The 19,726-nt window shown below is 43.0% G+C and overlaps 1 protein-coding gene across 1 annotated transcript; it reads right to left on the bottom strand.

The window, feature by feature from the left end:
• Nucleotides 1–1,443: 1,443 nt before the first annotated feature.
• On the bottom strand, nt 1,444–10,232 carry HTR1F (5-hydroxytryptamine receptor 1F). The gene is made up of 2 exons (XM_082330743.1): nt 10,154–10,232; nt 1,444–2,763 (listed from the first exon to the last, which is right to left on the bottom strand). The coding sequence occupies exon 2, from the start codon at nt 2,723–2,725 to the stop codon at nt 1,625–1,627; it is 1,101 nt and encodes a 366-aa protein (XP_082186869.1). The 5' UTR covers nt 2,726–2,763; nt 10,154–10,232; the 3' UTR covers nt 1,444–1,624.
• Nucleotides 10,233–19,726: the final 9,494 nt, after the last annotated feature.

Genomic DNA, 19,726 nt, shown 5'->3' with positions numbered 1-19,726 from the left:
GGCTCTTAGCGACTCATCTGCACTTGGGGGTAAATGCTCACTGCTCTGTTAGTACCTTTAGCTGTTGGTAAACTTGCACTGCTGGTTTTGAGGCAAGAGTTGTTCTTGCCCTCATTAGCGCTGTGACTTGGCATCTAGAGCATGTAAATCAAGATTGGCCAAGGTGCCATCTTGAGGCCTTAGGAGGCAGCCCACAAAGAAATTTGTTCATTGTGGCTATCTTTCACTGAACCAGCTGGCCAGGGCTGGCTGGAGTGTCTATAAGGTCGTTTTAGCTCTGCTGGGACTGGGGATGTGGACTAGATGCTCTGGGCAAAGGAGGGGCTTAGGGGTGCCAGCCAGGGAGCATCCCAGAGGATGCCCTCCCCAGGTGTGCACTGCATACTGAAGTCGCTCTCCCTGCCCTTACTGGAGAAGCTACTGCATGGCCTTTTCCAGAGACCCACGCTGCCAGCACCATGGTCGGTCTCTGCTTTCTCACATGCTTGGACAGAGGGTGCACAGCCCTAGTGCTTGAGGCAGTCAAGAAAAGACTTGGGGAACCTCAGGCTTCTGGAGGTGGAGGGTTGAACATGCTGAGCCAGAGCTGCCAGCCTGAGTTCTTCATTAAGTAGCCCTCAGCCAAACCTCACTAAGCCACCCACCAACAGCAATGCTCCGGGGACCTTGGCACAAACTGTGTGGCTGGGTTTGGTGCTGAAAGTCACAGGGGCTGTGCCTGGCCAGGTGTGTAAGGTAGGGATGAGGACATGAGGGAAGGATTGTTTCATGCTTCTCTCCCTTTGAACATCTCTATAAGGAGGACCAGCTGCTCTTTATGAGCTTAACTCTCCCTAGTCCCTACTGAAATGGTGTCTCAGAGCACCAGGCACCCTGTGTACCCAGCTCACCGGAGGTGCCCCAGCTGTCCGGCTGTTTCCCTGGGGCCTACACCCACGTCTGTTGTGGGTGTGCAATGGCAGAGGGCTCACAACGCTGGCTTGCTATGAAACTGGTAACCCATGAAAGCACCTTGCCTGCTGCTGGGGCTGCAGGACTGACACAGGTCAGTCCTTCATCTGTGGGAGAAGGCAGGGCTGCAGCTGCGCTCAGCTAATCAACGTAGGATGATGCCAGGTATGTTTAAAGCTACTACCCTTCTCTGGGGATGGCTTGGCTCTGTGCTGCAGGCCTCTGCCAAGCTAATAAAATTATGTCTTAATTCCAAAGTGTATTTTCTATCTTCTTATTTGTGATTAGGGTTTAAAACCTGCATGTTAAAACTTCATTGATGACTGAGGATTACTTGTTTTTTTAAAAATTTTGTTTCTTTGTCTACTTCAAGTGTGTGTTTCCTTCATATTTAAGGTAATACCTTATACTTCAAGCTAAGCAGCTGTGCAAATCCCAACTGGATCAGACCCGCAATATGCTATCTCTTTTTCCAGAGCAAAACATCCCAGATGATCCATCTCTTTAAAACTTGGGCAATTTATGCTCCCAGTACTACTGCTACAAAAAAGTCATAATGTAAATGCAGAGTCTTGGTGCTTTTCCTTAAATACAACAAACGCCATCTCAGTTATATAAATTTATACAGGTTAAAAAACCAATGAGTATGTTCTCCTTATATGAACAAAAGCTCTTAAAGATATTGCCTACACCGCACAAGCTTCTGAAAGGCTTTCTTGAAATCTTCATTAAAGATTGTGTAGATTAGAGGGTTAATAAGGGAATTTATATATCCCAGCCATGCTAGGAAATTAGACATGTCTTCTGAGATGTGACATCTCTCACAGGTATTAACAACTACTTCTTTTACAAAAAAAGGGAGCCAGCAGATCACAAATGCCCCCAAGATCAGACCCAGCGTAGTTGCTGCCTTTCGCTCTCTTGTGCTAGAGATTCTCTGTTTTTTCCAGGACTTCTCGTGCTTAGATTCAGACCTGGGGCTTCGTAGGGTGATATTGATTTTATCACAGTCCACCAGGGGATCTGATGTCTTCTCCGCTGTGCTGGGCATCGAAGCTGATTTGGTGCTTCTTTCACCTGCATCCAAAAGGATTTGTCCATTTACCTCCTCCCTTACAATCCGGCTGACGCTTCTTCTGTGAAATGTCTTTGCTGCCTTGTATATCTTGTAATAAAGGATCAGAATCAAGGCCAGTGGGATATAGAAGGCGCCAAATGTAGAGTAAATGGTGAAAACAATGTGGTCGTGTTTGATGATGCATTCGTCATCTCTGCTGGTTGTCTGGTGCCGCCAAAACAAAGGCGGCATGGAGATAAAAATGGATATGATCCATACCACTGCAATCATGATGCCAGCATGCTTAGGTGTCCTTTTCCGTGCATATTCCACAGCATCCGTGATTGCTCTGTACCGGTCCAAAGCAATGGCAGAGAGATGCAAGATGGAACATGTGCAGCACGTAATGTCCACGCTCAGCCAAATGTCACACACCACTTGCCCCATGATCCAGGTCTCCTTTACAATGTAGACAATGCTGAAGGGCATCACTAGGACTGCCACAAGGAAATCAGTCACTGCAAGAGAGCAGATTAAGTAGTTGGCAGGGTGGTGGAGCTTTCTTGTCACAATTATTGCAGTCATCACAAGAGAATTGATGGCCGTTGTCATTAGTGCAAGCGCAGACAGGGTAATGGATATAAGAATCTTGGATGTCACCCATTTGAATAGTTCTTCTGATGTACCGTTTTGTTCAGTTGAGTTTATTAAATCCATGTTCCCTTTTAAAGGTGATCTTTACCAGTAGCAGTTACCTGTTGGAAAAGTAAAAACATTCAGAAAGTGCATCTTCAGCCTCCAGGAAGTCTTCATTTTTGTCATCTTAAAAGGCCATGGGCCCCAAACTTACAAGAACCTCAGATTTATCATTAGAAATGATTCTGGCTCCAGACAGTTTTTCCTGGCTAGCACTACGTGGGATGCTCTGCCTCCAGAATAGGGGCCTCCTCTTTCTCCTTGGTTGTGCTGTTGGGAAGGGCCTGTTTGCATGGCAGGGAAGAGGAGCGTGCCGTGGTGCCTGAGATGGCCCTGCCCTGCGGGGTGCTGCACGTTGCTGCACGGGGGAACCAGCCTTGTTCCTCGAGCAGGGCAGCGGCATCAGTGCGGCCCCTGGGGTGCAGAGCCAGCCCTCCTGCTAAATGCTTACTCTGAATAGATTGTGGTGGAGTCTTGAAACTAGTTGAATGTGGACAATTGCATCCTAAAGTAAGTACTAATACTGCTTTTAGGCTAGCACTGTCTACTCCACTAAGCAATGTAATGACTGTTGAAAACTTTAATCCACAGGAAGCAGGCATAATGCTCTTTTTCTCTCTATAAACTCTTTTCCTCTCTATAAACTCTCTATATAAACTCCTTTTCACCCATCAGTATGTGAGTCCTTCCTTGTGTATAGATAAGCCTAGGCTTTCTAAACTGGGACATAGTTTTCAAGAGAAAACAGAAATGTGAAACATTGCAGTACAAACAGGAGAAGAAACAATTGTGTATTGAAAGTTTCATTTTAGAGCTTCCTCTTGTGCACCTCTAAAATGAAACAGTTGAATAAATTTTAAAGCTTAAAATGGTTGACTTACTGTCTAACTGAAATACTATACATAGATTTTCATTACTTTTCCTCAAGTTTTGCTATTCTGTGGTTGCTGCCGAAGAAGACTGCAGAAAACTTGCATGCTAGTTGTTCTGCTAATGTCTCTGTCTACAGAAATAGTATGCCTCCTCTTATGGCTCTGCAGGAAGCAAAAAGCAGGGAAATACTGATGAATTAAATTATCAGTTATGTTCTGAGGATGTGCACCCTACTTTCTTATCAAGAACGGTTTCTGAGCACTCTACGGACTGCAGCTGAAGTACTAGTTCCCAGCTGTTTAGATTAGAGCTTGTAACTCAGTTAAGAGGATCAGATTTCATCCTCTTGCAAGTTTTGACATGCAATTTCTTGTGCGTGCAAGATCTACTAGATGAAGTGGGGTTTTCTCTGATAATTTTTGGAGTGTAGTGAGAGGGTTATGCTTGTGTTGCATTGGATGCCACGTGTAGGGAAATACGTAAAATAAGTGAATAAATTTTCTTAGGAAAAATGGGTCTCATTAACATAACTAAAGCTTTTTGGTATTATGCTGGACTAGCTTAAAAAGAATCTCATATACTGTATGTAACCTTGGACCCAGCTCATTAATTTGGTTTGATATTCTAACCTGGGCAATGCTTAATATGTTATTGACCTACTCAAAAAGGTTTTTAGCATTGGTTGACCAACATTTAATTGTATGGAAGAACAAGGAAAGGAAATGTATTTTATGTGGTGATATTTACAAATGCTGAGCAGAATCTTGTCCTGTGCATGAGCTGATTACAGCATGTGTGTGCTCTCTTTCTCTCTGTGTTCCTCTCTCTGAACTTGAAATATACTTCACACACATAAAAATAGATCTTTCATCATGTCAGTGTCACCTTAAAACCTTCTGAATCCACAGTAATTGCTAGTTTGCAGATATTTTTGTCTATAGCTAGCTGACTTCCAGAGAAGGAATAGGCACGTATAGTGTTTTGTGGTGAATGTTCAACCTCTGCTAAATAAATCTTCATTTTCGAGCTTGTATAAATACATAGGAAAAAAAAAGTTTATTGGGAAAAACTAAGACTTCTGTTGATATCCAGCAGTTGATCATATTTTAGAACAGTTACTCATTATGGTTAATTACCTTATAAATTTCTAACTCTTTGGATATTAGTCCTTAATTGCAAGCAAGCAAAAAGCAATTTAGAGACGATGAAAGCTGATTAATAGCTTTTGAAACATTCTTTAGTTTGTGATGTGGAGTAAGGAAAATAGTGGGTGGGTTCACAAAACTGGTGTGTAGGAATAAGTAGGTTTTCTTAGTGCTGCAGTGATTTGGAGGCTCTTTATAAGAAGCACAGTGACAGAAATGTGCTTACATGCCATGTGCGCTGATTATGCTTCTCTGTGTGGTTTTAAGATTGTTGGCTGGTACACTCAGACTTCATTCAGGCTGCTAGCACGGAAACACAGCAGTATCGAAGACTACCACACCAAGTTTTTAGCGTACTACTGTTAGATAATTGTGCTGGAGTCTCCTGTTTGTGGGACATATAACCTGTTCTTTAATGGTACCCATCTGGACATACCGCCCTTCTGTTCCTACGTGGAGTGTTAAGACCCTCTGCTGTTGCCCTCACAGCCCCAGCAGCAGGTGTCCAGGGTGGTCCCTGCGGGCTGCTGTGCAGACCAAAGAGTGTGGCTCCATCCAAGGGAGACAGCAGTATGGTGACAAGATCTGCCCTCCAAAGTGGTGGCTGCCTTTGAGGTTACAGAGCCATTCAGCAGGCTGTGCTGCTTGGGACTGCCAGTCGCAAAGTTTGGTGGCTTTCCTGTCCAAGTGGGATGGGAATCCTCTGCTAACTGTGGTGGGAACTCATGCAAGGTTATTGGGTGATCATTAGCTAAAAAGACGGTTTTATAAATATGTGGAGTTGAAACGCTGGCAGCATTTAAGGACTGCTGCTTGTCTCTCTTTTGATCACTTCCAGGATGAACTAATTCTGGATTTTCTCTTGCTAAGTTGAACTCAGTTCAATCAGTGGCCATCACTGGCTTCTGTCCTCAGCAAGCAACTGAATCACTTTTAGGAGTATGAAGGATGATCCTGTAAACAGTGCACTGGATTAGGATGCAGGAGAGCTGGGTTCTCTGGCAGGGAAGAGTGGCTGGAAAGCTGCCTGGTGGAAAAGGACCTGGGGGTGTTGGTCGACAGCTGGCTGAATATGAGCCAGCAGTGTGCTCAGGTGACCAAGAGGGCCAATAGCATCCTGGCTTGTATCAGGAATAGTGTGGCCAGCAGGACCAGGGAGGTGATAGTGCCCCTGTACTCAGCATTGGTGAGGCCGCACCTCGAGTACTGGGTTCAGTTTTGGGCCCCTCACTATAAGAAGGACATCGAGGTGCTGGAGTGTGTCCAAAGAAGGGCAACAAAGTTGGTGAAGGGTCTAGAGCACAAGTCTTATGAGGAGCAGCTGAGGGAGCTGGGGTTGTTTAGCCTGGAGAAAAGGAGGCTGAGGGGAGACCTTATCACTCCCTACAACTATCTAAAATGAGGTTGTAGCGAGGTGGGGGTCGATCTCTTCTCCCAAGTAACAAGCGATAGGACAAGAGGAAACAGCCTCAAGTTGTGCTAGGGGAGGTTTAGACTGGATATTAGGAAAAACTTCTTCACTGAAAGGGCAGTCAGGCACTGGAACAGGCTGCCCAGGGAAGTGATTGAGTCCCCATTCCTGGAGGTATTTAAAAGACAGGTAGATGTGGCACTTAGGGACATGGTTTAGTGGTGGACTTGGCAGTGCTAGGTTAATGGTTGGACTTTATGATCTTAAACATCTTTTCCAACCTAAACAATTGATGATTCTGTGATTCTATGGTTCTGTCCCTCTGCTGCAGGCTTTCCTTGTCAATTTTTGAGCAAATTCATTAAAGTGCGTCAGTTTTTTCTCTGAAAAATAGCTACAGGAGTACTTCCCTGCTATCCTACTTTGCATATTTGTATTTCCTTCTCTTCGTAGCATGAATTTTCTCTTGCATGCATTTAATGCAGGGAAGATCTAATCTCAGGTGATACCCCCAGGTGCTGTGGGCATACTGGCATAAGTACATACTGTACTTTCAGCTTGGACTTTGCTGTTATCCCTGTGTGAGTCTACCAAGCTCTTGCCTCACAGAGCAGGCACAGTCCCTCTGCCCTGTGGTGTGGGCATCTCCTTATGGCCACATACCTGACACAAGACTTCAGAAGGAAGCGTGGAAGACTTGGAACCCTCTTCTCTGAGTAGTGAATTTACTTTGGTGAATGAAATCAAACTTGCAGCCATGCTGAACTGAAGAGAAATCTATGTTTCAGCAATTATAGAATGGGTTCAGCAGTGACATGTAACTAATTTCAAAGAAATTCTTACAGTCCAGATGTTTTTAAGGCTACTTTCATGGAACTGACAACTCAGTGCCCTTCTTGAAGGGCTAAGCTGAATCTATCAGCTTATCACTAATATTTCTTATTCCATGGAAGTTGCTCTTGCTGCAGTTGGAAGCGCTGTCTTTTATTATTACCTTTTCAAGTATGCAGCTGTTGTTGTTGGAAAACTCTTGAAAGACCTGAAGCTTTGATTCTGTGTATTGCATTCCATTGTCTTGAATTTAAGGTGGGGAAAATGATGTCTTGTACTTTAACTTCATTATACGTCTTACCACAGTAAATTAATCTATAACTGCTCTTAAAATACAAGTATGGTATTTCAGTTGACCCATTAAAATACTAGCCTTCAATTGCTGAACAAGAGACCTGTAAACAAAGGAAGCTGCTGTTCACTTAAGACAGTGTGTCTGTTCTCTTGGATACATGAACATTATTATTTTTGAGGAATTAGCCACTTCTACAAATCTTTTTTCCTTTCCTCCCAGATATGGCATGTTAAGGTGACCAGAACTTCCTTGTCTGTGAAAGCACAGATATCATCCTACTGATCTTGTTTAGAAGGCACGGGGAAAAACGTCTGCGCAGCCTTATCACAAAAGTAAACATTGAATTTGTCTAGTGACCACTCAAAGAAAAGGGAATGTTGTTGGTGCTCCTCAGTTTTGCAGGAGCATGTGCATATGTTATTAAGCCCATAACCACCCATTTATGTCTGAGATTTACAGAATAGTAATAAAATTGCTCTTGTTCAATAGCATTAGTTGGTCCTTCCAGGTTTGGAAAAAAGCACTCCTCTGCCTTTGAGTAAACCCGGAAATAATATGAAACACTGGTTGCTGGAGAAACATGGATGGGAATGCCTTTGGGAAAGGCATCGTGAGCCTACTCTTTGGGATCCTGAATTTAGACTGAACTGTTAGAAGTTTACAGCTCTTGATTTTTGGTCCTGGTTCATTTTATATTGCTTTAAGCACTGGCAGTGAGAAAACTTGCTGATTAGAGTTTAAGTAGTTCTTTTGAATACAAGTTTTCTGAGTGTACTGGGGGGGTGTTTGCTTGCTTTTTTCCACGTGGGTTCCTTAGCAAAAATGTCTTTAATTTAAGAACACTAACAGTACTCAAAAAGCAAAATGAGCAACTGATTGAATGAAGAGACAGCAATAACAGCCTTTGTGCATTAAGTAAACACAAAGTTGTGCCAGTGGCAGAGGCAGATCCTGCCCATCTGTCTCACTCAAACAGGCTTCAGCTGGCTCTGAAATGATGAAGTGTTTCACCTGCTTGTGGGATCTCTTGCCCTATTGGCCAGACTGATCTGTAAGCCAGTTAGAAAAGCCCAGCTTGCTCTAGTGGAAACCGATCCTACAAGCTTCTTTTCCTGATGAAGGGAAAGACTCCATGCTTCTTTTCAGTTATCCTGTTTTTGTCGCCTGTTCCTGTTTAGGCTAACTAGACACTTACTGGAGGTAAGACTAAAATAATCATAGAAGGATAAAATAGTTGTAAGTACCAGCCTTGCTTGGGAGCTAAAATTGCTTCTGAAATCAGTATTTATAAGCTTGTAAGAATCCTTCCTGATGTGGCTGTGTGCCTTTAGATACCAACCATGTGATATACTAATGACAATTAGCTTAGTAATGATCCATTGTATTAAATATGAGTAGAAGGAAATAATACTCTTTTTGGATTAAACAAATCTGTTTAAAGAGGGTGAACTTCTACTGAATCTGATAGGGGATATGTACTTTGTTGAGCCTGAACCCTAGAGTCCCAACAGGTGAGGAGGAGGAGAGAAGCATTTTCACTTGATTCTTAGTGCCCTGTCCTTAAATTCTTTCCTCCCAATAATTCTTTCTAAGGCTCCTAAAGCCACAGTGCTGTATCCCCTGGGACAAGGTAGGGGTGACTGGCAGGTTTATAAGAGGAGTTACTTGCCAGTTGAAGGCAGCTGCTGCAAACCTGCCATTCCTGGAATGCAAAGTAGATGTCTATCAGCAGTTTGAAGTGCGAAGCAGAAATCACAAGGTTGCCAGCTTTCCTTACCCAATCTACATTTCTGCATGCTTAGAACTTTTTTTTTTTTTTTTCTTCCTATATTTGCTGCTTAACTGGGAGGTTATTTCCAGTTCTTCATCTGTCAGCAAATATTCATACGTGCATCCTGAAGTAATGCTTTGGATTCCCTGTTTTGAGTAATGCTGACTCAGTCCACTGGACTGAGCACACTCTGGACCTGAAATGTATGGGTAAGCCGCAGGAGTAACTCAAAAGCTGTTTAGGTTTTGCTGCTTGAGCCTCAGTTAATTGGAGTTATTTATCATTTCCACTTGTAGAAGGTCATAACAGACCCATTTCTAGAAACACAGGCCACAAATAACTACAGAATCACAGACTGAACAATTGAACTAATATAAACTAAAGACAATACAGAATTTTGCCTCCCAAGCACCCCCTCAGGACAAGCATGGGTAACCAGACAGGCTTTGCAGCATGCCCTGAATATCCATATAACATGTGAAAGAAACAAATCTGAGAGTCCTGGAGAATACATGCCTCCAGCTTAGACATGTACAAATCCATTTATTGCCTGAGCACAGGAGCTCTGATTTCTTACAGAATGGCAAAGAAAAGTCCATTTCTGTGCCTTGAATGCAAGGCACAGAAGTTGCGTAGTAAACCTGCATTTGATGCTTTTCTTAGCCGTGTTTCCAGTCTAAGAGTCCCTGTGGTGGCAAAATGATACACTGCAATGTATTTTGTAACTGGCACAACAAAGATAATGCTTGCTTTAATTTTCTGGATGGCTCTTTAAATTCTTTCAGCCAACAGAAGTAATCCCAAATGGCTAAAATGACAAAGTCTGACAGATTTAGCCCTGAAAGTTACCACCCCGTATGTCTGCTCTGTCATGTTACTGTTTCCGGAGCAAAATCAATGGGAGGGAGGTAGTGCTTCCACTGAAGCAGCTGAGATGCAAAGTTTGAGGGCTTGCTGAAGCTGCCAGGGAAGGTGAACTTGCCCTCTGCCACTGGATGCTGACAACAGAGATGCAAGCACCAGCTCCATCAGGACCAGCACAAAGGCAGTAATCTCTGGCAAGGAGGCAGTGTGAAGCATGGAAAGAGCTCCTGTCCTCATCTCCCTGGTGTAATTAACTCACCTTCATGTTTCCTATTGAGGCTGTATAAATTGCAGCGTGTTGGCTATGGGTCCTTTGACACATATCCCTCCAGAAGGCTGTGGTCCTTGCTTCGTTACTTCATGAGCATTACCAAGTGCTCCGTGTTTTCCAGTCTGCAAAATACCAGACTCTTCAAGCCCAAACGTGACAACATCACATACTGGGGTTTCCCGCGCTTCTGTCACAGGGGAGGGTAGCTCCTTGCCTCCTGCATTTCAAAGGTGTTGCTGAGGTTACTGGGGAGGTACCACTTGACCTAGCTTTAAACTCAGCCAGGTAACTATGAGCAGAGCACTTGGCAAAACCTGCCTGGGAAGCAGGGTTGCCGCATAGGTGGGGTTAGTCTGTGATGCACTCCTTGGTGCCTTTGCCGTGTTCTCTACTTGCATCTGTTGGACTGCAGTGTAGTCCTATGCTGCTTGTCAAGCGTGCCTGGAGGATACCTCCCCTGCTTATTGTCATCATATCTGTGGCGACTGCTGCGTTTGCTTATATGGGGAAGGATGATGTTCAGAAAGTAATTATGCATTCCTTGCTGCTTCTAGTGTTGAAGTTGAGGGCTTTTTTTTTTTTTTTTTTTTTCTCCTTTTGGAAAATTAGTCACTCATCTGTGTTTGCTCTTTATTTCATGTCCCTCTGCCATCTGTTTTAATCTAGCTAAGGGGGATGGGGGCGAAGCAAGCCAGCTTCTCAGCCAGCCCTCTGGGAGGGGGGAAGGAGGAACAGCAAGAACGGCATGGTCCGCAGGGTGACGGACTTGCTTATATAAAACAGTAAACATGCCTCCCAAATGCAGCTTCAGTTGTTGGGTAATTGGACAGTGAACCTGTTATGCATTTGATCATTTTGGCTAGAAAAAGGGAAAATTTCAGACCTATATTCATAGTTCTCCAGAGGAGATGGCAATGATTTATTTTTATAATTCATTTAGTGAGGGGGTTCAGGTTCCTCTCCTATTTGAGACTGGTCTGAATCCCTAGTCCAGAGCTCTCAGGATAGTGGTCTGGATAGTTGTGTCTATATTGTATATGGTGTGGAAGAGCCCCACAGGACCAGGTCCTGGACAGTAGTGCTCGTGGGAGCTGCTTCCTGCCATCTCTGCTGCTGATGGTGTTCTGAGCTGTGTAAATAATATCTGCGAGAAATGAAGTAGTCTCCAGGCACCCCATCCGCCTGTGTGAGCTCTCCACTGAGGAAAATGGTACCTTCATGATAGCAAGTATTCTATACAGACAAAGTCCCATGTAACCATGTGGTCAACACTCTGTCCTTAGATGCATGTGTCCCCTTGGATGCGTGGTTGGGATCTGAACTTGGACCTTGCATATCATGAGTGGGTCACTTGCTTCCCATCCCTACTCTTTGGCCACCCACATTTAATTTAGTTTGATCTAACAGCCTGAAATGTTCCGTTCAACCAAAAATTTTCTGTATTAGGAAAAGAAGTTTTAAAAATATTTTTTAAGTTCTGTTGAAAAAAATAGCACAGGTTTTGTTTGTTTCAAGTTTTCCTTTGGGTTGGCAGTGAATCAAAGAAGTGACTATTCACCCATCTCTATATAATTTGTACAACTAGTTTCATACTGTGCAGGAGGGGCTTTCTTTCATTATTATCAACTAAATTTTTACAGCAAGGTGAAAATGCAGAATGGCTCTGCTTGTGTTTCAAAACACTGCCTTTCAGATAAGGCCTTGAAACCTGTAGGAATCACAAAGCAGCGTTGGAGCAAGGAGGCTGGGAGGTAGTTTTACTTCCTTTGAATGGTAATAAAATGCAGCCTTGTTTCTCCCACTTCCCACTCATCCTTATGCTTTGGGGCCATGTGTTCTTTGCCAGCCCTCTGAAGACTTATGCATACACGGTTGTAAGTCACAAACCTTTTTCACTGATACATCTACCTCTGAAACTCTATTACACGGAGGAGTTAAACTGGAAAACACTTCCCTCCCCTGTCCCCCCAGTTATTAGGCATTTTGGTGAAATAGCTCTTGTTTTACCTGACTTCTAAGATAATGTGGGCACCTTTTGTCTTAGTTCCTTGGGATTTTTATCAAATGTGGTTTTTTTTATTATTTAACAACTGTGAAAGATTTTATTCAACTGGAAGAAACTACCTTACTTACTCCTGGACAGTAACAAAACAACCAATATTTTCAAATATGTGTCTGGAAAAGATCTCTATTTCAATCTACAATATAAGAAAACATCATTTTCAAACTCTCACCTGGGCCAACAGTAGGATGTTTCTTTTTCTGCTATGTGCTCACCAGGACAGCTTTGAGGGAGAACTGGTCTCAGCAGAGTTTGTTGGAAGAGGAGCGGAGGTGATGCGTCAGTGTGCTCCTCCTCTGCAGCAGGGGTTCTGCGTGACACAAGGACAGTACAAGTCTGTGGTTAATCACCTACAATTGGGAGAGATGCCAAAATTCACATACTCTTCAATCTCATCGCTACCTAGTTTTTGAAGACTGATACTTTTTTTACAAAGACTGTTTTACTGCATACTTCCTAGTGTCTTTCCTTGTACTTCTTTTTACCATGTCATTTCTCTTCATTCTAGTCCTCATCTGATAATCTCATAGATTGAAGGTCTTTCCCTAGGTCTTGTTATCGATATGTGATGAAATAGGCCTATCGGATAGTAAACTCTGCATTGGGTTTGCACTGGATAGCAATTCTCTAATATTTTCTTTATCAGGACTGACTGAGACAATTCAGACTATTTCCTCCGAATGATGCACATGTAGTCCTGGCCAAGAGGTATTTTAAGTAAAACAAACAAAACAGTCCTTAAAGTTGGTGGGTTTGGAAGTGGGAGGAAAATTAAGAGGCTCAACTTTTTAGCGGAAGTAGAACTCAAAATGTTTTTTTTGCAGTTTCCTTGGGGAAAGACAGAGGAAAAGATCTACGTGCTGCCAGAAAACCAGGCAGAATTTGTTGAAAGCTTTCTCAAAGTGATGCATCTGTGGGAAACAACTTTGTTGTGGAGGAATGTCTGTTTTTCCCTTCAGACAATGCTTTTCTGTCAGAGGGTGCCAAGCTGCCTTGCCCTGAAGACTTCCACCAGTGAACAACGGCAGCTCTAGGGAGAGACTCTGTAAAAGGTGTCAGGAGGGGAAGGGCCAAGTGCAAGTGCAAGCTCCTGCTGTTTGCCTGGGTGGCAAAGGGACCTGGGCCCTGCTCTGTGCAGAGGGCTGCCACCACCACACGGAGGAGGACATGCCATGGGGGAATGGCACAACAGACCCTGGCCTCTCCGAAATGCTGGCAAACTGCAGACTCTCAGGAGGCAGTGAGTGTGGGCTGTGGAGGGTGGCCTTGGTAAGGTCTGTAATGCACAGTCATTCTTGAAACTGCTACGCAAAAGCTTAGCATAGAAAAAGTGAACTTTGAGAGCACAGATGGAGCTCTGAACAGGCAGGTGGGAGGCTGGGGAAATCTTACTAAGTAGATCTGAGATACTTGCACAGGAAGGTCCTGTATAGGAGCTGTCAGATAAAATCTCAACCTGGGAAACTGTCCAGGAGTTTTTATTTCAGAAGCAGCAACTAAACTGTCCTCAGGTCAGGCTGGCTTAGATCACTGTGGTTGGACTGATTTGCAGTGGACTCGAAACCACACCATGTGGTGCTATGTCAACCTGTAGAGATCCAAGCTATTGGCCTCCTTCATAGGCAAACAGAGATTCATGTTGGTAGAGTTCACCTAGTGAAGAGGCAGAGAGGTGTAATTATACAGTTGAGACTGGTGCTTCCTAACTGGCACTGCAATTTTTTTTTTTTTAGGCATTTGTGCCAGGATTGATTTGTTCACCACTGCGAACACTTAGGTTGGGGGCTGTCTTTCCCAAAATCCAGATTCTGTGCCTTCAAACTTAGGTCTATACTAAAAAGGACATGACTTGCGTTGTACTCCGCATGGAGTGCGACGGTGCTGGTAATACAAAACATAGAGCCATGCGTTCTCCTCTGTGGAGGCAGAGCATTAATGTGGGCAGGTAACTGGTTGGTCAGACTCTCCACGAGCACCACAGGAAACTTTTATCTAGGGAATGTATCTTTCAAAGGGAGGGGGTACCAGATACGTAGGAAGTCCTCATTTGCTTCTTTCATATGGTTTTTCAGTCGTGTGGGGTTTTTTTTATTATTTGTTTTTGAAGATTTAAATCCTAGCATTGACACAACTGAATGTTTTAGCCAGAAGAGTTTAGTACACTCAGTGAATTGGCGTAAGTGCTAATGGCAAAAACGCATTTGTTCCAGGCCTGTATAAACTATCGATGTCTGAGATTTGGGAGGCAGCTATGCTGACAAAACTTCTCTAGTGCAGATCGGGCTCTAGCTTTCTTCCTTTTCACGGTTTCAAAATACTCTGCAGCTCTTGAGTACACCTTTGTCTCTACTTCAGTTTATTACTGTTCTCCTTTAAAAGTACCAATATTTGTAAAAACAAGTCTCAGGACAGCTTGCATAAAAACAAAACAACAAAAAACAAAACGTGACCAGGAGAGCTATGGAGAGCGCATCAGATGGGAAAGCTGGGGGAGAATCTGAGGAAGTGGGATGCATGGGGAGGAGGGGTGCTGGAGTACCCCTCGCACAGCACTTGAATGCGTGTATATCCCACACTGCTGCTGAATCGAATCAAATGTATGCAAACACAGTAATTTCTTTGAAGAACCAGGATGCCAAATAGCATGTCCGTGAGGTGCAGTGGAAGTCGGCGTTTGGGATTTCTGAGCTGTCTGAGCAAGCTGGCATGTTTACTTGGCTCCGTGTGGGACTGCTATGGTGAGGACAGGAGGGAGGCGAGCCAGAGCAGCCGCCACCATGCCCAGACTGGCAGCTGGTCTGCAAATAACTTGTGCGTGGCCAGGACAGGGATCTCAGCACCACGTTTTGGCAGGGAACGACTGTCTCTGTGGTCAGCTGGCATCACAGCTTGCTGAATAATTCCTAGAAGCCTTTGGCCTTGGCTATATTGTTAGGGGTACAACACTTTCAAGAAAGCTCGTAGCAGCAGGACAGTATTAAAATGTGTCCAAACACAGAAATAAGGATTTATCCTCCCTAGGAAGCTTCCTGAATCTGTCGGGTCTCCTGTTGCAGATGCTATGATTACTGAATAAGGTCTTAAGCTCTCTAACACTTTGTGAACTCATTTTCATTTCTGATAGGAAAATAACAGACTGTCACACGCAATTTTTTTCCTTTGCATAATTCTGATGTAGCTGTGACACTTGACATACAGCACAGATGACTGTGAATGGCTTCTTAAAATTTAAGCAGATGATTCAGAATTAATTATGAAAAAAACCCATATTGTCGCCCCAGGAATTCAGTACAGACAGCAATTGTCTAACAATCCAGCTTCAGTTGATCCCCAAAACTCCTCATTGATAAAGCAGCTAAAGAATCTTAAATGATAAGCCTAAGAAACTATTTCCAAACAAAATTTCAAAGGCTTTTTTTACTGTTGTAATTTTTTTTTTTTCCCCTCTTCTTGAGAATCTATTGATGTTGGCTTTCTGAGGTCCTTTAAAACATAAATTTGTCATTATGAAAGCCTTCAGCACAGTAGAGAAGTTTAGATACTACTTTATGCTCGGGATGCTTGTAGACAGCACTTCAGCTCTTTGTTTCCTGAGTAAGAAAAAAAGTATGCCATTTCAAAAGAAGGTTGAGCAAAGCTATCTCTTAGATTTGGATTATAATACTAACATAAAGAAGCAATAATTCTAGCAGCTGTTTTCTCCTTAAGTTGTATGCTGAGAAAATGAAATTTGTCTTTTTATATGATAAGATCATTTCTTTGTAATCATGGTGTATACTTGCTGTATATTTCAAAACATTTTATGAGGACTCTTTAAAAAAAGCTGTTTGACAGTACTTGCACATGACAACATGTAATATTAATTTGGTGGTGAAGAGAAGCATTAAACTGGCTGTATCTAATTGCCCAAATCCGCAGAAGGCACATCAGCAGAGAGTTCAAAAACCTCCAGTGTATTCTCAGCAATTGTAGGTTGTCTGTGGCCCCTATAGTTTCTGAGAGAGAGAAAGATTATAAGATGTGCTTTCACATAATAACATGGTAAAAAGCAGGAGTAAAGGACAGAGGCAAATGGTTAATGTACTGATCTTCAGGGAAAAGAAAAATGAAAGGTAAGCCACTGCTTCTCTATAATCTGGCTTGTTTGTTATCTATGGGAACAGCTTTGTGCTTAGCGCTGTTGGAAATGCCAAATTCCTTTCTCTGGATTGCTTACAGCCCAACTCTCACGTTGGGAAGTTGGAGGATTTAACTATGGACTATAGCATGACAAACTATTTTTCTACCAGGAGACTGGAAAAGACCAAATTATAACTTTGAAGCTCTCTGCTAAAATGCCTTCATTTTTACCCTTTGAAGCTGCTGAAATTTATGGAAAAAGGCTTTTAATGTTTTAACAGCAATATACTGTTGGCAAGTAATGGGAAATATAGTATAGGGTCTCGCATTTTATGCCCTCATTGAGGTACATGTGTATGTATTGCATCACATTTTTGCCTGTCATTCCTATGTTTTCTCTTTTAAGAAGTCATTACTGAAAACTGTGTCTCCTTAGTGTTCAAAATGAGTCTTTGCTCTTTGAAGCTGAAGAATATTTTGATGTTAACTCTTCTGGAAAGGAGCAATGAACAGATTCAGGCAGGTTTCCACATCTGTATAGTCCCTTGTTTCTTTTTCTAATTTCAGTTTTTCCCTTTTTTAGCCACTAAATGATGACATTACATTCTGGGATTCTTTTACCTCTTTGTTTCTTGATTCACAATCTTTAGGATGTAGCTAGGTCATGTGTATCAAACATTCCTCCTCATGGTCCCAAGATTTAGAGGCTTTCCTAAAAAGGTAAAGATCTAGCTACAGATAGTTTATATATACATACAGAAAGAGGGTGCTCTCTCTAACCAGTCGACCTGAGTATCTACGGCTTCAAGTAAAACTAGCCATCCTGTGGAGAAATAGCCAAATCATTAACTGATGACATTAATTTTATACGGCCCATCCAGCTCTATCACAGTACATTTGTGATATATAATGTAGTGCAGCAGATCCTAAAAAAGACTACAGGGCTAAATCCACTGCAGAATGTAAGGACTATCTAAAAACTCTAGTCCTGTGTTACATGGGCTCCCTCTCCAATGCTGGAGGATTAAAGTCCTGAAGATTGTGCCATGTTTTCTTTGGAACATGCACTTAAAAAAAGCCTAACCAAACAAAAAGAAACCCCAAAACCAAACCAGGAGAGGGAGTTTGTGAACAGAGAGCGATATCTCGGGTAATGGAGCCAGCGGAGCCTCTTCCTGTCTGATATGTCTGGGAGTGACTGTAACTCTATGCTCATTTATACAACTAGAATATGCAGCCAGCATAAAAGCATACTTGGTCAATCTAAAAGGGCACACAAATAAACTTTTGCCTGCCTGGTACTACAGAGTTGTGACATGATGGTTGGGAATGAGTGGTGGCAGGGGAGCTTTGGCCGTAGGCATGCCACATTCGTGTATCCTTGCGCTAGGAAGGTCCATGACCTCTGTGAGTAGCCCTGCTCCCTCCCATGGGAAATCTCTGCATCTCTGCCCTGGCTGGGGTGGTGCCTGGGGGTGGCCAGGCTGTTGCTGATGCCAGCAATGTCCTTGACTTGTTTCACCTTGCTGGGGGCTGTGGGACAAGGCTGGTTGGTGAGGGAGGGCACCACACCTCCCTGGTAGCCCCCAGCCTGGCCAGGCCATGCTGCACTCGGGCGCTATGAAGGACGGGGAGAAATCTGCCCTCCAGCAGTGGCATTAGTCCCTGAAGGTTGTGCGTGGATATCTGGGGCTCCAGTAGGACTTTCAGCCCCTCTGAGGATGGGAGCCTTGTTGCATCTGCTGTCAGAGAGCAGGAAGCTCCAGCGCCCGCTGCTCCAGTGCCCGCTGCTCCCGCTGCTGTCTGTGCCCAGGTGCTGCTGTGTGAGGGGTGCACGTTCCTCTCCACGGTACAGCTGCTGCTTAGCAGGGGGTTAACTGAGCCCTCAGGGACTGGTTAGTGACTTACTACATTAGGAGAGGCTGTTGGAACAGATAAAATGAATGTGGTTGCCAGCATCTGAAAAAATCAAATATATTGTCTTTACTTGGAAGCTCTGCCTGTTCTGTAGGTGTTTAACTTTGGGTTTTGGGGTTGAAAAGTTCCAACACCATTAGTTGCAGCTCCCGGGTTTGCTGTTGCTTGATGTCTACTGCAACATTTATTATCCTTTCTGATAATTCAAATGGATTGCTTTAGACCCAGGCAAGCAATCACAGTATTTTCCTTCTGCAAATGATTAATTCTAGTTGCTTTGTTCTCTCTGTTTCTGATAATGAAATTTTTTTACATTAGGATGCATTAGGAGCTAATTTAGGCCATGCAACTAACTTTGTCCTAAAATCTTTGAATCTATTGTATTGGAAATAACATTTTATTAATATTGCACCTATATATTTTTTTCTTTTGATTACTCCATCATGACCTGGTTTGACCTCAATATTGACTGTTAATACTCTCAATTCACTAGAAAGTATGCAGCACTGCATGGAAGAAAACCGCATAGACATAACCATTTATTCATCAACTCATTTAAATCCAAACATTAGTTAAAAAAAACCCAACTGTAGCAAACAGCATAGAAGCTTTCAGAAAACATGTGGTTTGAGATAGCGCTGTAGGAGGGGGGAAAAGGCTCAAATGTACTGAAGTCCTTGCTTCCCTATTATTTTCAGCTAGCAGTGGAAAAAATGCTGCAGACCTTTAAATGCCATGATGGTTTCTCGTATATCTCAGTTGGAGATGAGATATAACGTGGAAAGTAAGTGCAGAAGAGCACTGAAGAAAGAAGCAAAACAGAACAAAACCATCCCTGACAAAAAAAAAAAAAATCAATCTAAAACAAAAACCAAACCAACCCCCAAAATAAAATTTGACGACTTCTAATAACCATCAAGTATGGTACAGGATCATTAGATTAAGCTTTTGTGATGATGAAAAGCATCGCTGTAAGATGTGTTTCAGCTGTATTTAATGGGATCAGTAGGTTTATGCTCCTTATTACCTTGAAATGGATAAAGATTTTAATTTAGATAAATGGGAACCTGACATAGTCTGGTTGTTTTTTTTTTTTTTTACATGTATCTGCTGCTTTTATGTTGGCTTCTGACTTCTGTGATGATTAAGAGATAATTGCTTTTCCTGTAGTGATCAGTGTTGAAGTTGGATGGCAAGAAGGAAGTATGTTCTTTGTGCAGATGTTGCTTCTGCAGCAGCATCCAGCAAGAACGATGGAGCTGGTGTTTGTGCGTGATGCATGACAAAACAGCTGCCTCTGCCCAGCGCAGTGAACTCGGCTGCCCTTTTTGCTGGTTTGCCTCTGCCCAGTTTAGAGAACTGTGGCAAAGTGTGCCTCTTCAGGCTTAAGAAATAGATGAGTCAGTTTAAATGCTAGAGATCATTATTCAGTTTGAAGAGTTGATATCTGTGCCAGAACTATT

This window comes from Platalea leucorodia (genome assembly GCF_965183815.1).
Source record: "Platalea leucorodia genome assembly, chromosome: 2".
NCBI classification, from domain to species: Eukaryota; Metazoa; Chordata; class Aves; order Pelecaniformes; family Threskiornithidae; genus Platalea; species Platalea leucorodia.
Note: the sequence above shows the minus strand (reverse complement) of the source record. Positions and strands in the feature narration are given on the sequence as shown.

Excerpts from the sequence above, each read along its gene's own strand:
- HTR1F (XM_082330743.1), bottom strand. The coding sequence starts at position 2,725 with ATGGATTTAATAAACTCAACTGAACAAAACGGTACATCAGAAGAACTA.